The 15,234-nt window shown below is 35.7% G+C and overlaps 1 protein-coding gene across 1 annotated transcript in view; it reads left to right on the top strand.

Moving 5' to 3' along the window:
* The window catches only part of PIEZO2 (piezo type mechanosensitive ion channel component 2), a 217,105-nt gene that overhangs the window by 185,597 nt on the left and 16,274 nt on the right, over nt 1–15,234 (top strand). The window contains exons 35-47 of the mRNA XM_087707301.1: nt 293–355; nt 1,022–1,188; nt 1,630–1,784; nt 3,118–3,288; nt 4,066–4,461; nt 5,615–5,873; nt 9,222–9,404; nt 10,217–10,466; nt 11,867–11,999; nt 13,423–13,570; nt 13,676–13,890; nt 14,138–14,296; nt 14,998–15,145. Coding sequence (XP_087563427.1) covers nt 293–355; nt 1,022–1,188; nt 1,630–1,784; nt 3,118–3,288; nt 4,066–4,461; nt 5,615–5,873; nt 9,222–9,404; nt 10,217–10,466; nt 11,867–11,999; nt 13,423–13,570; nt 13,676–13,890; nt 14,138–14,296; nt 14,998–15,145 — 2,447 coding nt within the window. The remainder of the gene's footprint in view (nt 1–292; nt 356–1,021; nt 1,189–1,629; nt 1,785–3,117; nt 3,289–4,065; nt 4,462–5,614; nt 5,874–9,221; nt 9,405–10,216; nt 10,467–11,866; nt 12,000–13,422; nt 13,571–13,675; nt 13,891–14,137; nt 14,297–14,997; nt 15,146–15,234) is intronic.

The raw sequence follows: 15,234 nt of genomic DNA, 5'->3' as shown, positions 1-15,234 counted from the left end.
GAACAAGCTTCCTCCAAGAGAAGCGAAACATCTTCAAAGAAAAACAAGAAAGTCCAATTGCCTCTTGAAAAAGAACCTTTGGGACAATTAAAATGTTAGTTTTGGTTTGTAAAAAAAGGTAGTATTAGTCACGCAATTAGTGCAAAGTATTAATTCAGCAGTGGGGCATCATTAAAGAAGCTTCATATTATGTTCAATAAATATATTTAATTATGTGTTCAATTAAAAAATTAAAAGGCAGTTGAAGTCAATAAGTCTAATTTTGCTCACTTCTTTCATTTTGATTTGTCAGTTGAAATAGATATGGAGGGTGCAGAAAGAGATGAACCTGTGAAAAGTAAATCTGATGGCCCTGGTAAGCAAAGAAGCAAGCTAAGTTTTCATTTTAAATAATAGCAGCTGATGGTAATTATCTCTAAAATAAAGATACAATATTGTATATATATACTGCAGAATTTACTGATATTTAAGTGACTTCAAAGTCACTTAAAATTCTAAATGTTATATAATTCAAGCTAACTTCCATATATTAGTCTGAGTCTGACTTGTTCAGAAATCATTTTCAGCTAAAAGATATTGCAGTCATAATCCTTTTTCATACCAGTCACTACTTTTTTAACAGAAAAAATACTGCTAAGAGTGCAAGTAGTACATAGGGTAGAATATGTTTATTGTCTACAAAATGATTTTAAAGCCCAATGCAAAATTTAAGAAACATCTGGCAATAAACATTTTCGTAGAAGCAGAGCAAAGTTCCCAGCATCATCTAACAATTATACCAATAGATATTAAAATGAAATAAGTCTAATTCTGAAGTTTTGCTAATCACTAACTCTTGGAGATAGAAATTCCATAGAAAACAGTGTCAACCTGAGCACATCAAATGAAAAGTATGTTTTCCAGAGTTTGTTGAAACTTACCCTCAGATAATGGTTCTTGGACCTGATTTGTTATAACATTTGCAACTGTTTACTGTTTTGATTATCATTTTGTAAAGCATATTTTCTTGTTTCTTTCCCAGATAATATTTTTAAAAGAATATATAACATTTTGAAGTTTACCTGGGTTCTTTTTCTGGCAACAATAGACAGTTTTACAGCTTGGCTAAATTCAATTTCAAGAGAGCACATTGATATCTCCACAGTATTAAGAATTGAAAGATGCATGCTGACTAGAGAAATAAAAAAGGTACTACAACATGTTCATTTATTTTTCATGATAGTGAAAAACAGATATGTGATCTCAGATTTAATTTAATTTACCTGTTAGAGGGCGGTTAGAATCTTATAAATAGTAGCTGCATTGTATTCTCTTCTTTTCTGACATGCTAAAATGAATAGTTTTTGTTTTGTGCTTTTTGTGCTGTCATAGAGTACGGAAGAAAGTCTTAGGAGCGACATAGAAAGAAAACAATATTATATCACTCATGAGAATCTCATAATCATGAGATTGGTGGATTTTTAACTGACTTTACAACTCTTAACTTTGGGCTTATTTCTTTCTCTTTAAAAAAAGTTCTTACAAAACAATTGACAAACCAAGGAGAATAAAGTCTTTTTTCTACTGCCCTGATTTGTCTCCTAAATATTAGCCTGCTTAATTTCCTAAATTTTGCATTTTCCTTCTCAGGGAAATGTTCCAACTCGAGAGAGTATCCATATGTATTACCAGAACCATATAATGAAACTTTCTAGGGAATCAGGATTGGATGAAATTTATGAGCCTGGACAGGCTGAGAGGACTGCAAGTTTAGAATCAGCAGCTTCTCGTGACAGTGAATCCAGGTATTCTCTTACAATGAGCACAATCATTCTAAGTACATACAGGATGAATTTTATAAATTTTTAAACATCTAGTAATGAACTTACCTTGTAGTTGATGCTAAAGTAGCATAGAATATTGTACTATCCTATTTAAAAGATGATAGCCAACATATGATTTATTCTTCAAATTTCTTGTGTTAAGAGTATATGAAAGCAGCATGTTTCTATCTAATGAAGTATTTTTGGTGTGACTTTCAATAAATGTAGTACCAAAAAGTTCACACTTTTAATATACAATATCCTTGTATATTAAAAGAACACAAGACTCCACAAATTATTCTCAAATAGCAGATCCCTAAACACCGCGATCTATAGTAAAACTGATTCCCATATTATATCATATCATATTCCCATAACATTTTTTTTGCATATTTTTACAAAATATTATTGCTGCAGAGATTTGTTCCATTTGAAAACTGACTCTGACCCTATGAGTATTTTTCATTTGAAGGAACTTCTGTGTTTGTTATTCTGTGCATAAAACCTCCATTTTTTAAGGCTGGAGCAGGTGTACAAAACACGTTCATATGACCCCAGGGTCCTATGATCAGATTTTGTGCAAAATTTTCTTAATTCATTTTAAAGAGAAAAAAATTTCTTCAAAAACTCTCAATTAGTATCATGAAAAATGAATATCTACTATCTATTTTTTAAAAACCTGCTGCTTACACATTATTTATATCTGGTTTGTTTCATTGTTCTCAGGTATGTTCATTTCTAAGTTGGAGAAAAACAAAATTAAAACCTCCCGAAATGGTTGTAGCTACACTGGGATAAAGACAATTGTATTTTTTAAAAACATCAATAATTGGAACCTAACATAATACAGCACCCTTTTAGTTTTAGTATAGACTATTTACAAAAATTTTAATATATTTGGCTATATCTTTTTAAAATATCGATTTGTAGTGCCTGCTTAATGTACCTATAAGTATCTCAACTGCAACATTTTTAGCTACTGATCAAATTTTACTGATAGACTAAAAAAAGCTAAAAATGATGCATTTTATCAATCTTACTAGAATGCAATGCATGGATTCCATTAGTCTTACACCATAAATAAGTGTACATCCTAATTTCTCCTGGCTTCACATTTTGTTATTACTGATCTTGTGTGGTTATCCGAATAAGAATAGTCTACTTTGGCACCAAAAAGCTTGTTATCTTCCATTAAATCCTTTCTTGTCTATGTCTCCATTGGTATTTTGCTTGGCCAATCTGCACGTTCACTATTGAGCCACATCAGGATGCCATTGGTATATAACATTGTCTTTGTAATTGTTTGCACTGATAGCTGCTGTACGGAAGCAACTACACTGTTGTTGTCCAGGCAATCTACCCTTGATGATTTAGATGGTCCAGACCCTATTCCTAAAACAAGTGAACGTGCACGACCTAGGCTTCGTAAAACATACAGCATGGATATGTCCTCCTCATCTGCTGACAGTGGCAGTATAGTATCAAGGTGCTTAATCCTTGCATGCTTTTCACTCAATTATCCCAACCACTGATATATTTTGTCAATATAAAATGATGTTTGTGTTTTTAAAAGTAAAACTATTGGCATACTCATTGGAAGCAATTCTGTCTTGTTTTGACTGATAGTAATATGTCGTATATGTCATTTTCATACCTTCCCTTTAAGCCTTATATTTTTTGCTTTCTCAATTATATGCCTGTTTATAATTTTACTTTTTAGTTAAACTGAGAGCTTGGAATGCTGCATTCAGATGCTGATTTATGATTCTGATTCTCTTCAATTAACATTATTGCTCACAAAAACAGTGCTCAAGACATAAAGGGTCTTTTTAAAGCAGAGAAGATACTGTAGATCCTTCATTGTATGATCCCAATTCATTTATGCATTATAAAATATATATCATGAACTTGTTCTTCAGACGCAGGTAATATGTAACAATAAATTAGAAAAAAATACCTTAAAGTACATTAAAATAAAACATTTCATAGTATACAACATAATTATACAATCCCAATGGTAGTTATTAATTAATGAACAAAATCATAATAACTTCTAAAATGCCGAAACAAATCAAAACTTTTTCAACATGAAAACATTTGGGGAATGTGAATATTTCCAAAGCTGAACTTGTCAAGTCCACACTGAGATAATAGTGAAATCCAATGTAGAATCAACAACTCAATTTTAATTTTTTTAAAAGGGGAATAAACATTATTTGTAAAGTGAGATATTGACAAAGATATTCTTCCTTATTCTTGACAGTGAGGCTACTCAAGTCACTCTGCTGTATTCCCGTCAGGGGACGGCAGAAACTATTGAAGAGGTCGAAGGGGAGGACCATGAAGGAGAAGACGCAGAAGCTGAACCCATAGAGGAACATGAAATGGAAGATTATTGTATGGATTCTGAAGGAGCTGCATATATTTCTGATTCAGATATGCCATCCTATTCTGGTTTGGATGGCATTGCTGAACCCCCTCCATCATATAGCAAAGCTGTGAGCTTGGAACTTTTCCCCTTAGATAGTTCCCAAGATGATTCATCTAGCAGAAACCAAATGATGGTGAGCCCAGATGAAAATCAGTCTGAAAAACCAGAAGATTCTATTCTTCCTCCTTTGACACATGAACTGACTGCAAGTGAATTACTACTTAACAAGTAGGTATCTATGATTAAGTATGCAAGTTAGTTACAATGGTGATGAAAATTGGTGAAAACATTTGGCAGTTGGGGATTTTTCCTGTTTATTTAACAAGCTGAATTAATTCGACATTCACCTATCTTTTCAAATGCCCTGATTTAACTGGATTTCCTTAAATGTAATTAATTCATGTAGTACCAACTTTTGTCTTGGCTTAAAAATAAGCAAGCTGGGGTATAGTTTATAGCTTGATCTGTGAAATTAGTTGCATAGCTCTTGAGCAATACTCTATTATGTAGAAGCATTGTTATTATTTAACAAGAGCTGTGGTGGAGCAGTGATTACAATGCAGAATTGCAAGCTAACTTTGCCCACACCCTGAAATTTGATCTTGACCAGCTCAAGGTTGACTCAGCTTTCTATCCTTCTAAGATTGGTAAAATGAGGACCCAGATTTTGGGGGGCATGCTGACATTGTAAATCACTATAAATATAAGTGCTTTTTCTATTACTTACAGATTATTCTCCTGCCGTAAGTAGGGATTGGACTAGAAAACTTCCAAGTTCCCTTCAAAGTCTATTATTCTATGTTTTATATTCTAATTAAAAATATTTATCATATTTTTCAGAATATAAGATCCACCTTTTTCCTCAAAAAAGAGGCGGAAAATCTGGGTGTGTCTAATACACTGAATACAGCATTTTTTGCCTCCCAAAACCCCACCCCCTTCACCAAAATGGCCGTGCGTAGCTTTTAGGAGGCTTTCAGAGAGTTCCTGGGGGATGGGGAGGGCAGAAATGAGCAAAAGACGGACTGTTTTTTTGCTCAATTTTGCCCCTACCCCCAGCCCTCAGGAGCACTCTATATGCCTCCTAAAGGCTATCCATGCCTTTTTTTTGGATAAAAAACGGGCCCATTTTTGCAAAAAATGGGCCGTTTTTTGCTCCTTTTGGGGAGGGGCCACTCCTCAGGAGCACTCTACAAGCCTCCTAAAGGCTATTCATGCCTTTTGGGGGGGGAAACCGAGCCCGTTTTCGAGAGGTTTGCAGAATGCAAAAACTTTTTTTAAAAAAAATTCCTCTTCAAAACCTTGGTGCATCTTATACTCTGAAAAATACAGTATATATAATTATCCTATTAAATTATGGGATCTAATTTTATTCCTACAGAATGTTTCAAGATGAAGAACTAGATGAATCTGAGAAATTCTACTCTGGTCAACCTCGACATTTGCTTCTTATTTATGCGCTATATAATACACTTGTAGCCCGCTCAGAAATGGTGTGTTATTTTGTGATCATTCTTAATCATATGATCTCTGCCTCCACAATTACCCTTGTGCTTCCTATCCTCATCTTCCTTTGGGCAATGCTATCTGTTCCAAGGCCTAGCAAACGTTTTTGGATGACAGCTATAATCTATACCGAGGTATGTCGTTAGTCAATAGCTGTTGAACAACCCATTCAATGTTACAAGAACTTTGTCTTCATTTCTGGTTTAGAAAGAGACTGGAAGCCGCTGCTTTCTGGTTTAAACTAACTTCAATTGTTTCATTTAAGCCTGGGCAAGCTGTAATGTATTTAAATTACAATCAATTCATGGCTTTGGATTCTAACTTTTTTAGTAACCAGTAGTGTCACCTAATATAATTCATGGTTAAATGTAATGCAAAGTATGCTTTGGGTAACTATTCTAGAAAGCACATGCAGTCTTTCTTGTAACCCTGATGGAGGAGGGGAGAAAGGAGGTACTCAAGTTTGAATAATATTGCTTAATGCTAAATTACCACAGTGTCTAAACCACAAGGAACTGTTTTATGCACAAAAAAATTCATAATAAGTAAGTTTCCTGAGCTACAATCTATCTGTTCATGTTGTTAGGCCTAATTTCCCCACATTTCTTATATTATATTAAAGGCTTTTCACCAGGCTGTTACCTAGCCGGTTCATGCAAGCCAGAGATTTTTCTTAAGAATATCATGCAGCCCGAGATTGCCATTCCTAGGACAGTTGAAATTATCACATTCAAGCACCCATATACTTCTGGATAATTATTTTACTTAAAAGTTTATGTCAATAAAATATCACTAAAAGTAATTCTGGGCACTAATAAAAATTAAAGCAATAAATAAGGCAAAAACATTAAATCAGTGCTGTTGCAGTGCCATACTGAGGCCTAAAACCTGACTGATGGGAATATATATATTTCACTTCTCCAAGGGTCCTCTGAAATTGTAGCCTGACTGCCTCAATTTTCTTTAAATTGTCCAAAATGGTGGGTTTAATGAGGGCTGCTTGAAAAGGGGCAGGCTATCACCTCTATATACTGTATATTGAGCTGGGATGTGGTGGCTCAGTGGCTAAGATGCTGAGCTTGTTGATCAGAAAGGTTGGCAGTTCGGCAGTTCAAATCCCTAGCGCTGCATATCTGAGTGAGCTCCTGTTACTTGTCCCAGCTTCTGCCAACCTAGCAGTTCGAAAGCATGTAAAAATGCAAGTAGAAAAATAGGAACCACCTTTGGTGGGAAGGGAACAGTGTTCCATGCTCTTTCGGCATTTAGTCATGCCAGCCACATGACCACAGAGACGTCTTTGGACAGCACTGGCTCTTTGGCTTTGAAACGGAGATGAGCCCCCTAGAGTCAGAAACTACTAGCACATATGTGTGAGGGGAACCTTTACCTTTACTGATATATTGGTGAAACCATTCCCTCCTTGACCTCTGGTGGTGCAGTGGTGTTGCAGGAAAGCTCTTCCCACAGCCTGAAGTTGAATCCTAATGGGGCTGAAGGATGACTCAGCAGTCCATTCTTTCAAGATTGGTAAAATGAGTTGTTGGGGGCAATATGGAAATGGTGCCTTTATACTGTAAGCCTCCCAGAGAGTAAGGTGCTATGGGACAGTATATAAGCCTAAATGCTATTGCTATTGAAGAACACATTTACCACCAAAGCTGCCTTGCACATGGGTGCCCAGCTCCAACTTCCTCAAGATGGATAGTTGCCTGTGATCCTCGAAACAAGATCACTGTCTGCATGTGTATTAAGGACAGAAAAGCAATTATGCTTTGCCACCCTTACTGTCATGAGATAGCCCTTCTTAGCTGCTCTGAGTCATGCTGAACTGGATTCACCTCATGTTATCCCCTAGCACAGGGCTGTCAAACTCAATTTCATTGAGGGATGCATCAGGATAGTGTTTGACCTGGGCGGGGCAGAGTGGGCATGGCTGGGGTGGGAGTGGCCATCTCAATGTCACTCGTGTCAGTGCCTGTGGCGCCCGAGTGCTCTGGCAGAGAAAGCGAGGTCCCAAGCTCCATTTTCAGATGTGACGGCCTCCTGCAATCCTCTGACAGTAAAAATGAATGCGGCCCACCCATGCTCCATTTTTTCTGGTAGAGGCACCATGGACCAGTCCTTTGCTATTTCCAGGGTGGCCCGGTGGCCAGATCTAAGTGCTCCATGGGCCAAAGGCCCCCGGGCCTTGAGTTTGACACCCTGTCCTCGCAGCATTCTAGGCATCTCTTCCTTCATTTCATCTACTTAAACTCCTCTTTAAACCAAGAAGTGAGAGAGAAGCTGGGTAAACACAAGCCGTGCATTCATTCCAAGAGGCAAATAAGGCTTCAGCCAGGCTGTGTGCCAAACTCTCTGGAGCAATCCCAAGCTCTCCCCAGAACCCATATCAAGTCAACCATCAGAATATGTCCATCGTCCTTGCTTCAGGGACACACACACAAAGGCATTTTCAAAGAATGGCAAAGATTTTAGCATTTCCCTTTAAAATGTGTGGGTGTACCTATATGTGTGCACATGCACACATATGTAGGCACAAATATTTTTAAGGGAGGCTACTAAATCCTTTGCCATTCTTTGCCATTGGAAGAGCTTCTATTATTCTCAGCACCAATGACTTTAAACCTAGTCTAAAAAAATTGAGAGGCTGTACTAAAAGCCTTACAGATTCAGTATAAACAAAAATACTAGCAAAGCTCTGCATCTGACCAAAGGAATGGCAAATGCATATTTTTGTCTTCAGTCCAGCATCCCTTTTCTTCCTAGGGTCATTAAAAATAGTACAAAGTTGTGCCAGGCCATTTTCCAAGCTTCATGTTCCCCTTTCTCTTCCCCCCCCCCCCTTATCTGAAATTCCTAATCCTGTAAAGGCACATGTTGGGTCCTCTTTTATTTTTTATTATTTTGTTTTACAGCAGTGCTTCAGAATGTTGGGAACTTCTTTGGTTCACAACTGAACCAAAAACAGTTTTAAAACTGGAAGTGCAGATGGACAATGCAAATTTCACTTTACATTATAGAGATCATCAGTCACACCCATAACCACTCACTATGAGATCCACAGGTGGAATGCCTCCAATAGGTGTCGATCCATTCTCTCTTTGAAACCGCTAGCAAAGAGAATCCACCACTGCATGTGAAATCTTGTTCCACATGTTAGACTGATTTTGATAAGGGCTAGAGAACAATAATATTGTCAGTCTGTTTTGAGAAATCTGTTAAGAAATCTAGTGGTGTCAGCAACAATGAAAAAACAAGGCAAGGGATTGCCTAGTAATACTGAAGCAGGAAATCAAGTTTTCCTTATGAATTTTGTGGAAGCATATTGGATTTCCTTAAGTGTTATACATCTAACTTAGATCTTGATTCCCATTCTTTATTGTCCTCAAGCATAACAGTTTTGTTAAAAAAAACTAGATTTTGTTAATTTTTCTGTTTAATATGAAAATGATTAATTTTCTCTCTCTCCCCTCCCCCAATAGGTTACAATAGTGATAAAGTATTTTTTCCAGTTTGGATTCTTCCCTTGGAATAAACACTTAGAACTAAAAAAAGATAGACCTTATTTTGCTCCTAATATTATTGGCATTGAGAAGAAAGAGGGTTATGTGCACTACGACCTTGTTCAACTACTTGCTTTGTTTTTCCATCGGTCCATTTTAAAGGTATATTTTTATTTGTTATTTTGTTTTGGAGACAAAATAGTAAAACTGTCAGCATGTATACCTTCCAGCATACCTGACTTCCATTCTTTCTGTTTTTAATAAAATAGTGCTCCACTATACCAAAAAAGAAAAATTAACTTCATGCTTGATTCAAAAATGCATGAAGGTCCCTACTTTCTTTTATTGGAAAGCAGCTCTATGCAAGGGTTCTTGAATTACTCAGAAGTTTCATGCTCAATTTATTTCTCAATCTCTCAATCTCAGTGTTGAATCTGTGGAAAGGGTTTATATTCTCTAATTTTCATAAAGTCCTTTGCCTTTCTCAATTACTAAAGAAATCTCTGAAGATAAGCATTTTACACTCTCCCAGTGTTGTAAAAAGCAGGTTGGGCAAGAAGAATGTGTCCCTCAGCTGAGAAAAATATTTGCAAATGTGTCTTTTTGTGCATATGGTATGTATATGAATGAGTGTGCGGAATGTGTGAGGACAACAGATCCTTGAGGCCAGGGAAAGTCAAACTTCAGTCACCTATTAGTTGTCTAACTCTTCCCTAAAGGTCACAGCACACCATTTCAACTATAATCATCCCATATACTTTCAAATCCAGGAAAATTAAACAGCATTTCTGAAAATAAAAATAGCACAGAAGTTATTAAAATGAAATTCTTTTGTAATAATGTTATCAGAGATTAGATGACAAGACTAAGGCCAAACCTTTATATGAAGTGAAACAATATCCAAAACACTCAATATCTAACTATAACAAATAATGCCATTAATTCTGAAGATACCTTAATGTTGTTCTTTTTAGTGTCATGGATTATGGGATGAGGAAGATGGAGGAGACAATGGGAGTAATAAAGATGACTCAGATGATGAGTTGGCTGAATCATATAGAAGAGATTCCGCTGACTCTTTGACGTCAGTCAATTTGGCAGCATCTGTTGAATCCATACATGTCCATTTCCCAGAACAGCAAACCGCCATCCGCAGGAAAAGTTCAAGCAGTGGCTCACATTTATCACAGAGATCCAGTTTCTCCTCTCACCGTTCAAAGCGAGGTATGACAGGTGGCATCGGGATTCTAAACTGGCCTGTTTTGTAGTTGCCTAAGCTTTTCTTTCAAGAAAGAAAGTAGCAAAGAATAACCATTAAATCATAAGCAACAATGACACTTATATTAAAGAAAGCTAAGCTTAGATAGTTATTATAATATGTTGACCTATTATTTTCTTTGAAGAACTATTTCCTCCCTACAAACCTGACATTATTTTAGGAAAATATTAAAATATTGGAATGTTAGAAGGCAAAAATGTCTTGTTAAGAATATATTTAAGTACCTTTAATTTATGATGTGGCATTTTTATTTTTAAGGTATTTGTTGTGTTTTAAAATTCATAAGATACCTGAGTTATATCTTAAAGGTAATCTAGGAATTTTAAAGTTAATGCAGAACTCCCTACCTTAAAATAAGTTTTATCTCCTTGACAATATTTTTAAAGAACACTATGCTATAAAATTATGTATATAAATTTACAGTTTAAGATTTATATATTAATCTAAATGTATAGAAGAGAGCCAGTTTGGTATAGTAATTAAAGCACCACACCAGAATCCAGATGACTGAATTCTAGTCCCCTTTCAGGCGTGGAAAACCTGTCCGTGACTTTGGGTAGGTCTCTCAGACTAACCTGCCTCACAGGGTTTTTGTTGGGATGTAACAAGAGGAGAATATTAGGTATATTTTTCCCCTTGAGTTATCTAAAAAAAGGCAATAGCAATAATGAAATAATATGAAATAACTTTAGAACTACAATGTGAAGCCCTGGTACTCTCTGAGCTTGGTTGTTATTTGCCAGCATTTCATTATCCAATCAAGTCACATCTAATAGCAATAGCAATAGCACTTAGACTTATATATTGCTCCATAGAGCTTTACAGCATTCTCTGGGCAGTCAGCATCTTGCCCCCAACAATCTGGGTCCTCATTTTACTGACCTTGAATAGCTGAATCGACCTTGAGCCCCATCCAGCTCAAATTCCAAACTAAGGGCAGAGTTAGCCTGCTATACTGCATTCTAACCTCGGTTCATTATAGAATTAAAAGTTTTCCGTTCCCTAGTTGCTGAATAATGTGAATGAAAGGTGGATTTTCAAGGCAGAAGAATGCATCAGCATGTTTTTGCCTTTTTTGTCTTCACTACAACTTAAAATGACCCCAAGCACAGGAGTAATCATAACCTGAGAGAGATTTTCTGTTTGCTTTGTTTGATAAAAGGGAATTCATCTTTTGTTTCACATTTTGATTCTTGCTTTTTCTTATTAATTGTAGTTTAAAGCAATCTATTTTTTCCAAGTGTGGAAAAAGAAAAAGGATATGCAGACCCAGATTTTTTTTTTCCGTTTTCTTTTGAGCTTTCCCTTAGAAATGCAATAATTCTTTCTCCACTTGTATTTTCAGGAAGTACCAGCACACGCAACAGTAGTCAAAAAGGAAGCAGTGTGTCAAGCATAAAAAGAAAGTCAAAAAAAGAGCTTCTGATGGAAAAACTGAGAGAACAATTTATCATCGCAAAGGCATTTACAATTAAAAAGTGAGTAATTACACATATTAGATTTATTGAAATAAATGCTGAATCCAGAACATGTTCAAAATGTTCTAGGATTGAGGAAGGGGCCAGAAGGAAATCTGTATCCATTTTATGACACTAATGAACTCCAGCCCATCATTGATTGCTAAGGCAGACCTATATGCTTGATTGCCATATAGCAAGAAAAGTTTTCAGGAAAATGGGAAACAGATTTTTTTCCATCCGGTGTATTAGGGATACATTCCAATACTAAATCACTTAGACTTAAATTACCTTATTTCCTTTCTTCTTTCCTCCCTCCCTTCTTTCCTTCCAGCAGTAAATACAAACAGTCCACCATCAAACTATTATTTTAAGGTTATCTTGTTTCTAACAACATTAATAAATCATTTTCTGTATATATGAAGAACATATCAGGCATCTATAGGGGTATCAAGTTTCTAATGTTCCTCTTTCATATCAAGACTTGAAGTTCTTTGCTTGCTTTAAATTATATGTGCTGGAAGAAATGAAATATCCTAAAACAAAGGAAGCTAATCTGTTACTTTGATAATTTACATATCTGGAGATACAACTCCCATGGAAATTTTAATCCGAAACATTGTAAATGGAGTCCTACTTTTTCCTTGGAGGAATCAATTATAGGCAGTTATTATTTAGTGACTACAATTGGGATTGGCAATTCCATTGCTAAGTGAAACAGTCGCTTAGTGGGAAATCATGCCACTACAACTGTGCTTTCTGGCTTGAAACGAATCAATTTCATACTTTTTTGCTTTTGTTTGCTTCCTACAACTCCTCTATCTTTTGGAATTCCCCCTCCTGCACAGGTATAATTAACAAAATGAGAAATAATGTTTGCATTTACATTAATTGGAGAAAAGATTACAAGAGAGTAAGCAGGAACACAATGGGGAATATACATTAAAATAATGTGCTGACTCCAGCAACCACCAGCACACTATACAAACAGCCTGGTAAATTCCCCATTATTTGACTGCTTACTTTCTTGTAATCCCTTCCTCTCCAATCTCTGCTTTGCAAGGTGATAAAAACCACAAGTCAGACCCAAGTCAACACTTACTGACTGTAAGGGCAATCATGTGACACCGAAGGTTGTAAATGATTGTAAACTTTGAACGGTTGCTAAATGAATGGTTGATAGGTGAGGATTATCTGTACATTGATTAGGATCAGATCAAGAGAAAAATATTTAAGCCCACCTTTGCATGTTTTTATTAAAATGAATTCTGTTATATAGTTGCCTCTACCCTTGGAGACAGGAATAGACCAAGAGTGAAGACAATCAAGGCCTCCATATTGCGTTGCATATAGTATCTGTGGAGCAACTAATGAAATTCTAAGCATGTGTATTTTCCCACAAAATTACTTTGTAACAATGACAGTGACTTTTGTATTATTTCAGGACACTTCAAATATATCTGCCCATCAGACAGTTTTTCTACAATCTTATCCATCCGGAATACAGTGCTGTGACAGATGTTTATGTGCTGATGTTCCTAGCTGATACTGTGGACTTCATTATCATTGTCTTTGGATTCTGGGCTTTTGGGGTATGTTCATAAGAATTGATGTGCTTGAGTAAATATAGTTATTTTTATAACTATTACTTTTATAATAATTTTGCTTCCTCTGTTTTCTTTCTATTTTCTTCGCAGAAACATTCTGCTGCAGCAGATATTACTTCTTCATTATCAGAAGACCAAGTCCCAGAGGCTTTCTTAGTGATGGTACTAATTCAGTTTGGAACCATGGTAGTAGATCGGGCACTGTATCTGAGAAAGACAGTCATGGGGAAAGTAATCTTTCAGGTTATCCTTGTCTTCGGCATACACTTTTGGATGTTCTTTATCTTGCCCATTGTGACAGACAGGTAAACGCATTGTATTTAAATGATTTTATTTGCTACTTTCACTATTTATTACTTTTTAAAAAGTATCCTGTTCATCTGCATAATGATAAAATTCATCTCTTATGAAGGATTGTTTTGAATAAATGAAAAAGGCAAGCGATGTGAAAAGAAATGAGTTTAGATTTACCACATTTAAATAATATCAAACACATTCTATGAAGGCATATAAAAATGCATTTGTTTTCTTGATGTCTGTTTTGTGTTACAGGAAATTTAGTCAAAACATAGTCGCCCAGCTTTGGTATTTTGTGAAATGTGTTTATTTTGGATTATCGGCATATCAGATACGTTGTGGCTATCCAACCCGTGTACTTGGCAATTTCCTCACAAAAAGTTATAATTACGTAAATCTGTTTTTATTTCAAGGGTAAGCCTCTGAGTCTGGTATAATATGTCTTTTTTTTCTTTACAGTTCCATTTTTTTATTTACACTTTCTTACTATTCTCCAAGATTGACTCGTAACAAAGTCATATTATCATGCCACCTTAATGTTTTCTTTAATTTGGAAATGCTATATTATTTGATAATATGAATTAGATGGACACCATTAAATTTATGCTTGATCATGAAATCAATTTAATTCACAAATGGACCAATTATAATCCTTGTCTATATACTACTCAGAAGTAAAAAGGAAACACTTTTTTGAACAAAATCTTCTCATTTCTTATACGAGGGAAGAGAAAATAGGGGCATCATACTCTTCTTGTACAGAAGATTTTAGAACATTCTCATAGACAAATGGAACATTTTAGCTAGTCTTGGTCCTGGTACATGAATGGTGTTAGAACTAAATTGTAGGTCATCCTATGTCTACATAAATCAGTCCTAAACATTTAAATAAATCTATCTCCTTTTTTTGGGGAGGATTATGTTTTTATTGCAGTAAATTAGGGAAATAATGCTTCCAAAAGTGGTAGTGATGATCTGGGGGTTCTTTGGAAGCCACAAAATGGAAGGCATGAACTGCAAGGAAGTCACAAAATGGAAGGTGTGGTCTGCCTTTGATTCATACAATGAAAACCACAGACTATTCCAAGCTAAAACTGATTTTTCTCCTTTGATAGGTTCCGCCTAGTCCCTTTCTTGACTGAATTGAGGGCAGTTATGGACTGGGTTTGGACAGATACCACATTAAGTCTTTCCAGTTGGATCTGTGTTGAAGATATTTATGCTCATATATTCATTTTAAAGTGCTGGCGAGAATCAGAAAAAGTAAGAAATTTATTTAAGGATTTATTTTTTCTTTGCAATCTTATAATCAGGAAAAAGTTCACCATGTACAGTGTCTAAGAGAAATGTGA

This window comes from Thamnophis sirtalis, unplaced genomic scaffold, assembly GCF_051295495.1.
Source record: "Thamnophis sirtalis isolate CommonGarterSnake01/CBP01778 unplaced genomic scaffold, rThaSir2_p1.2 scaffold_2, whole genome shotgun sequence".
Taxonomy (NCBI): domain Eukaryota; kingdom Metazoa; phylum Chordata; class Lepidosauria; order Squamata; family Natricidae; genus Thamnophis; species Thamnophis sirtalis.
Note: the sequence above shows the minus strand (reverse complement) of the source record. Positions and strands in the feature narration are given on the sequence as shown.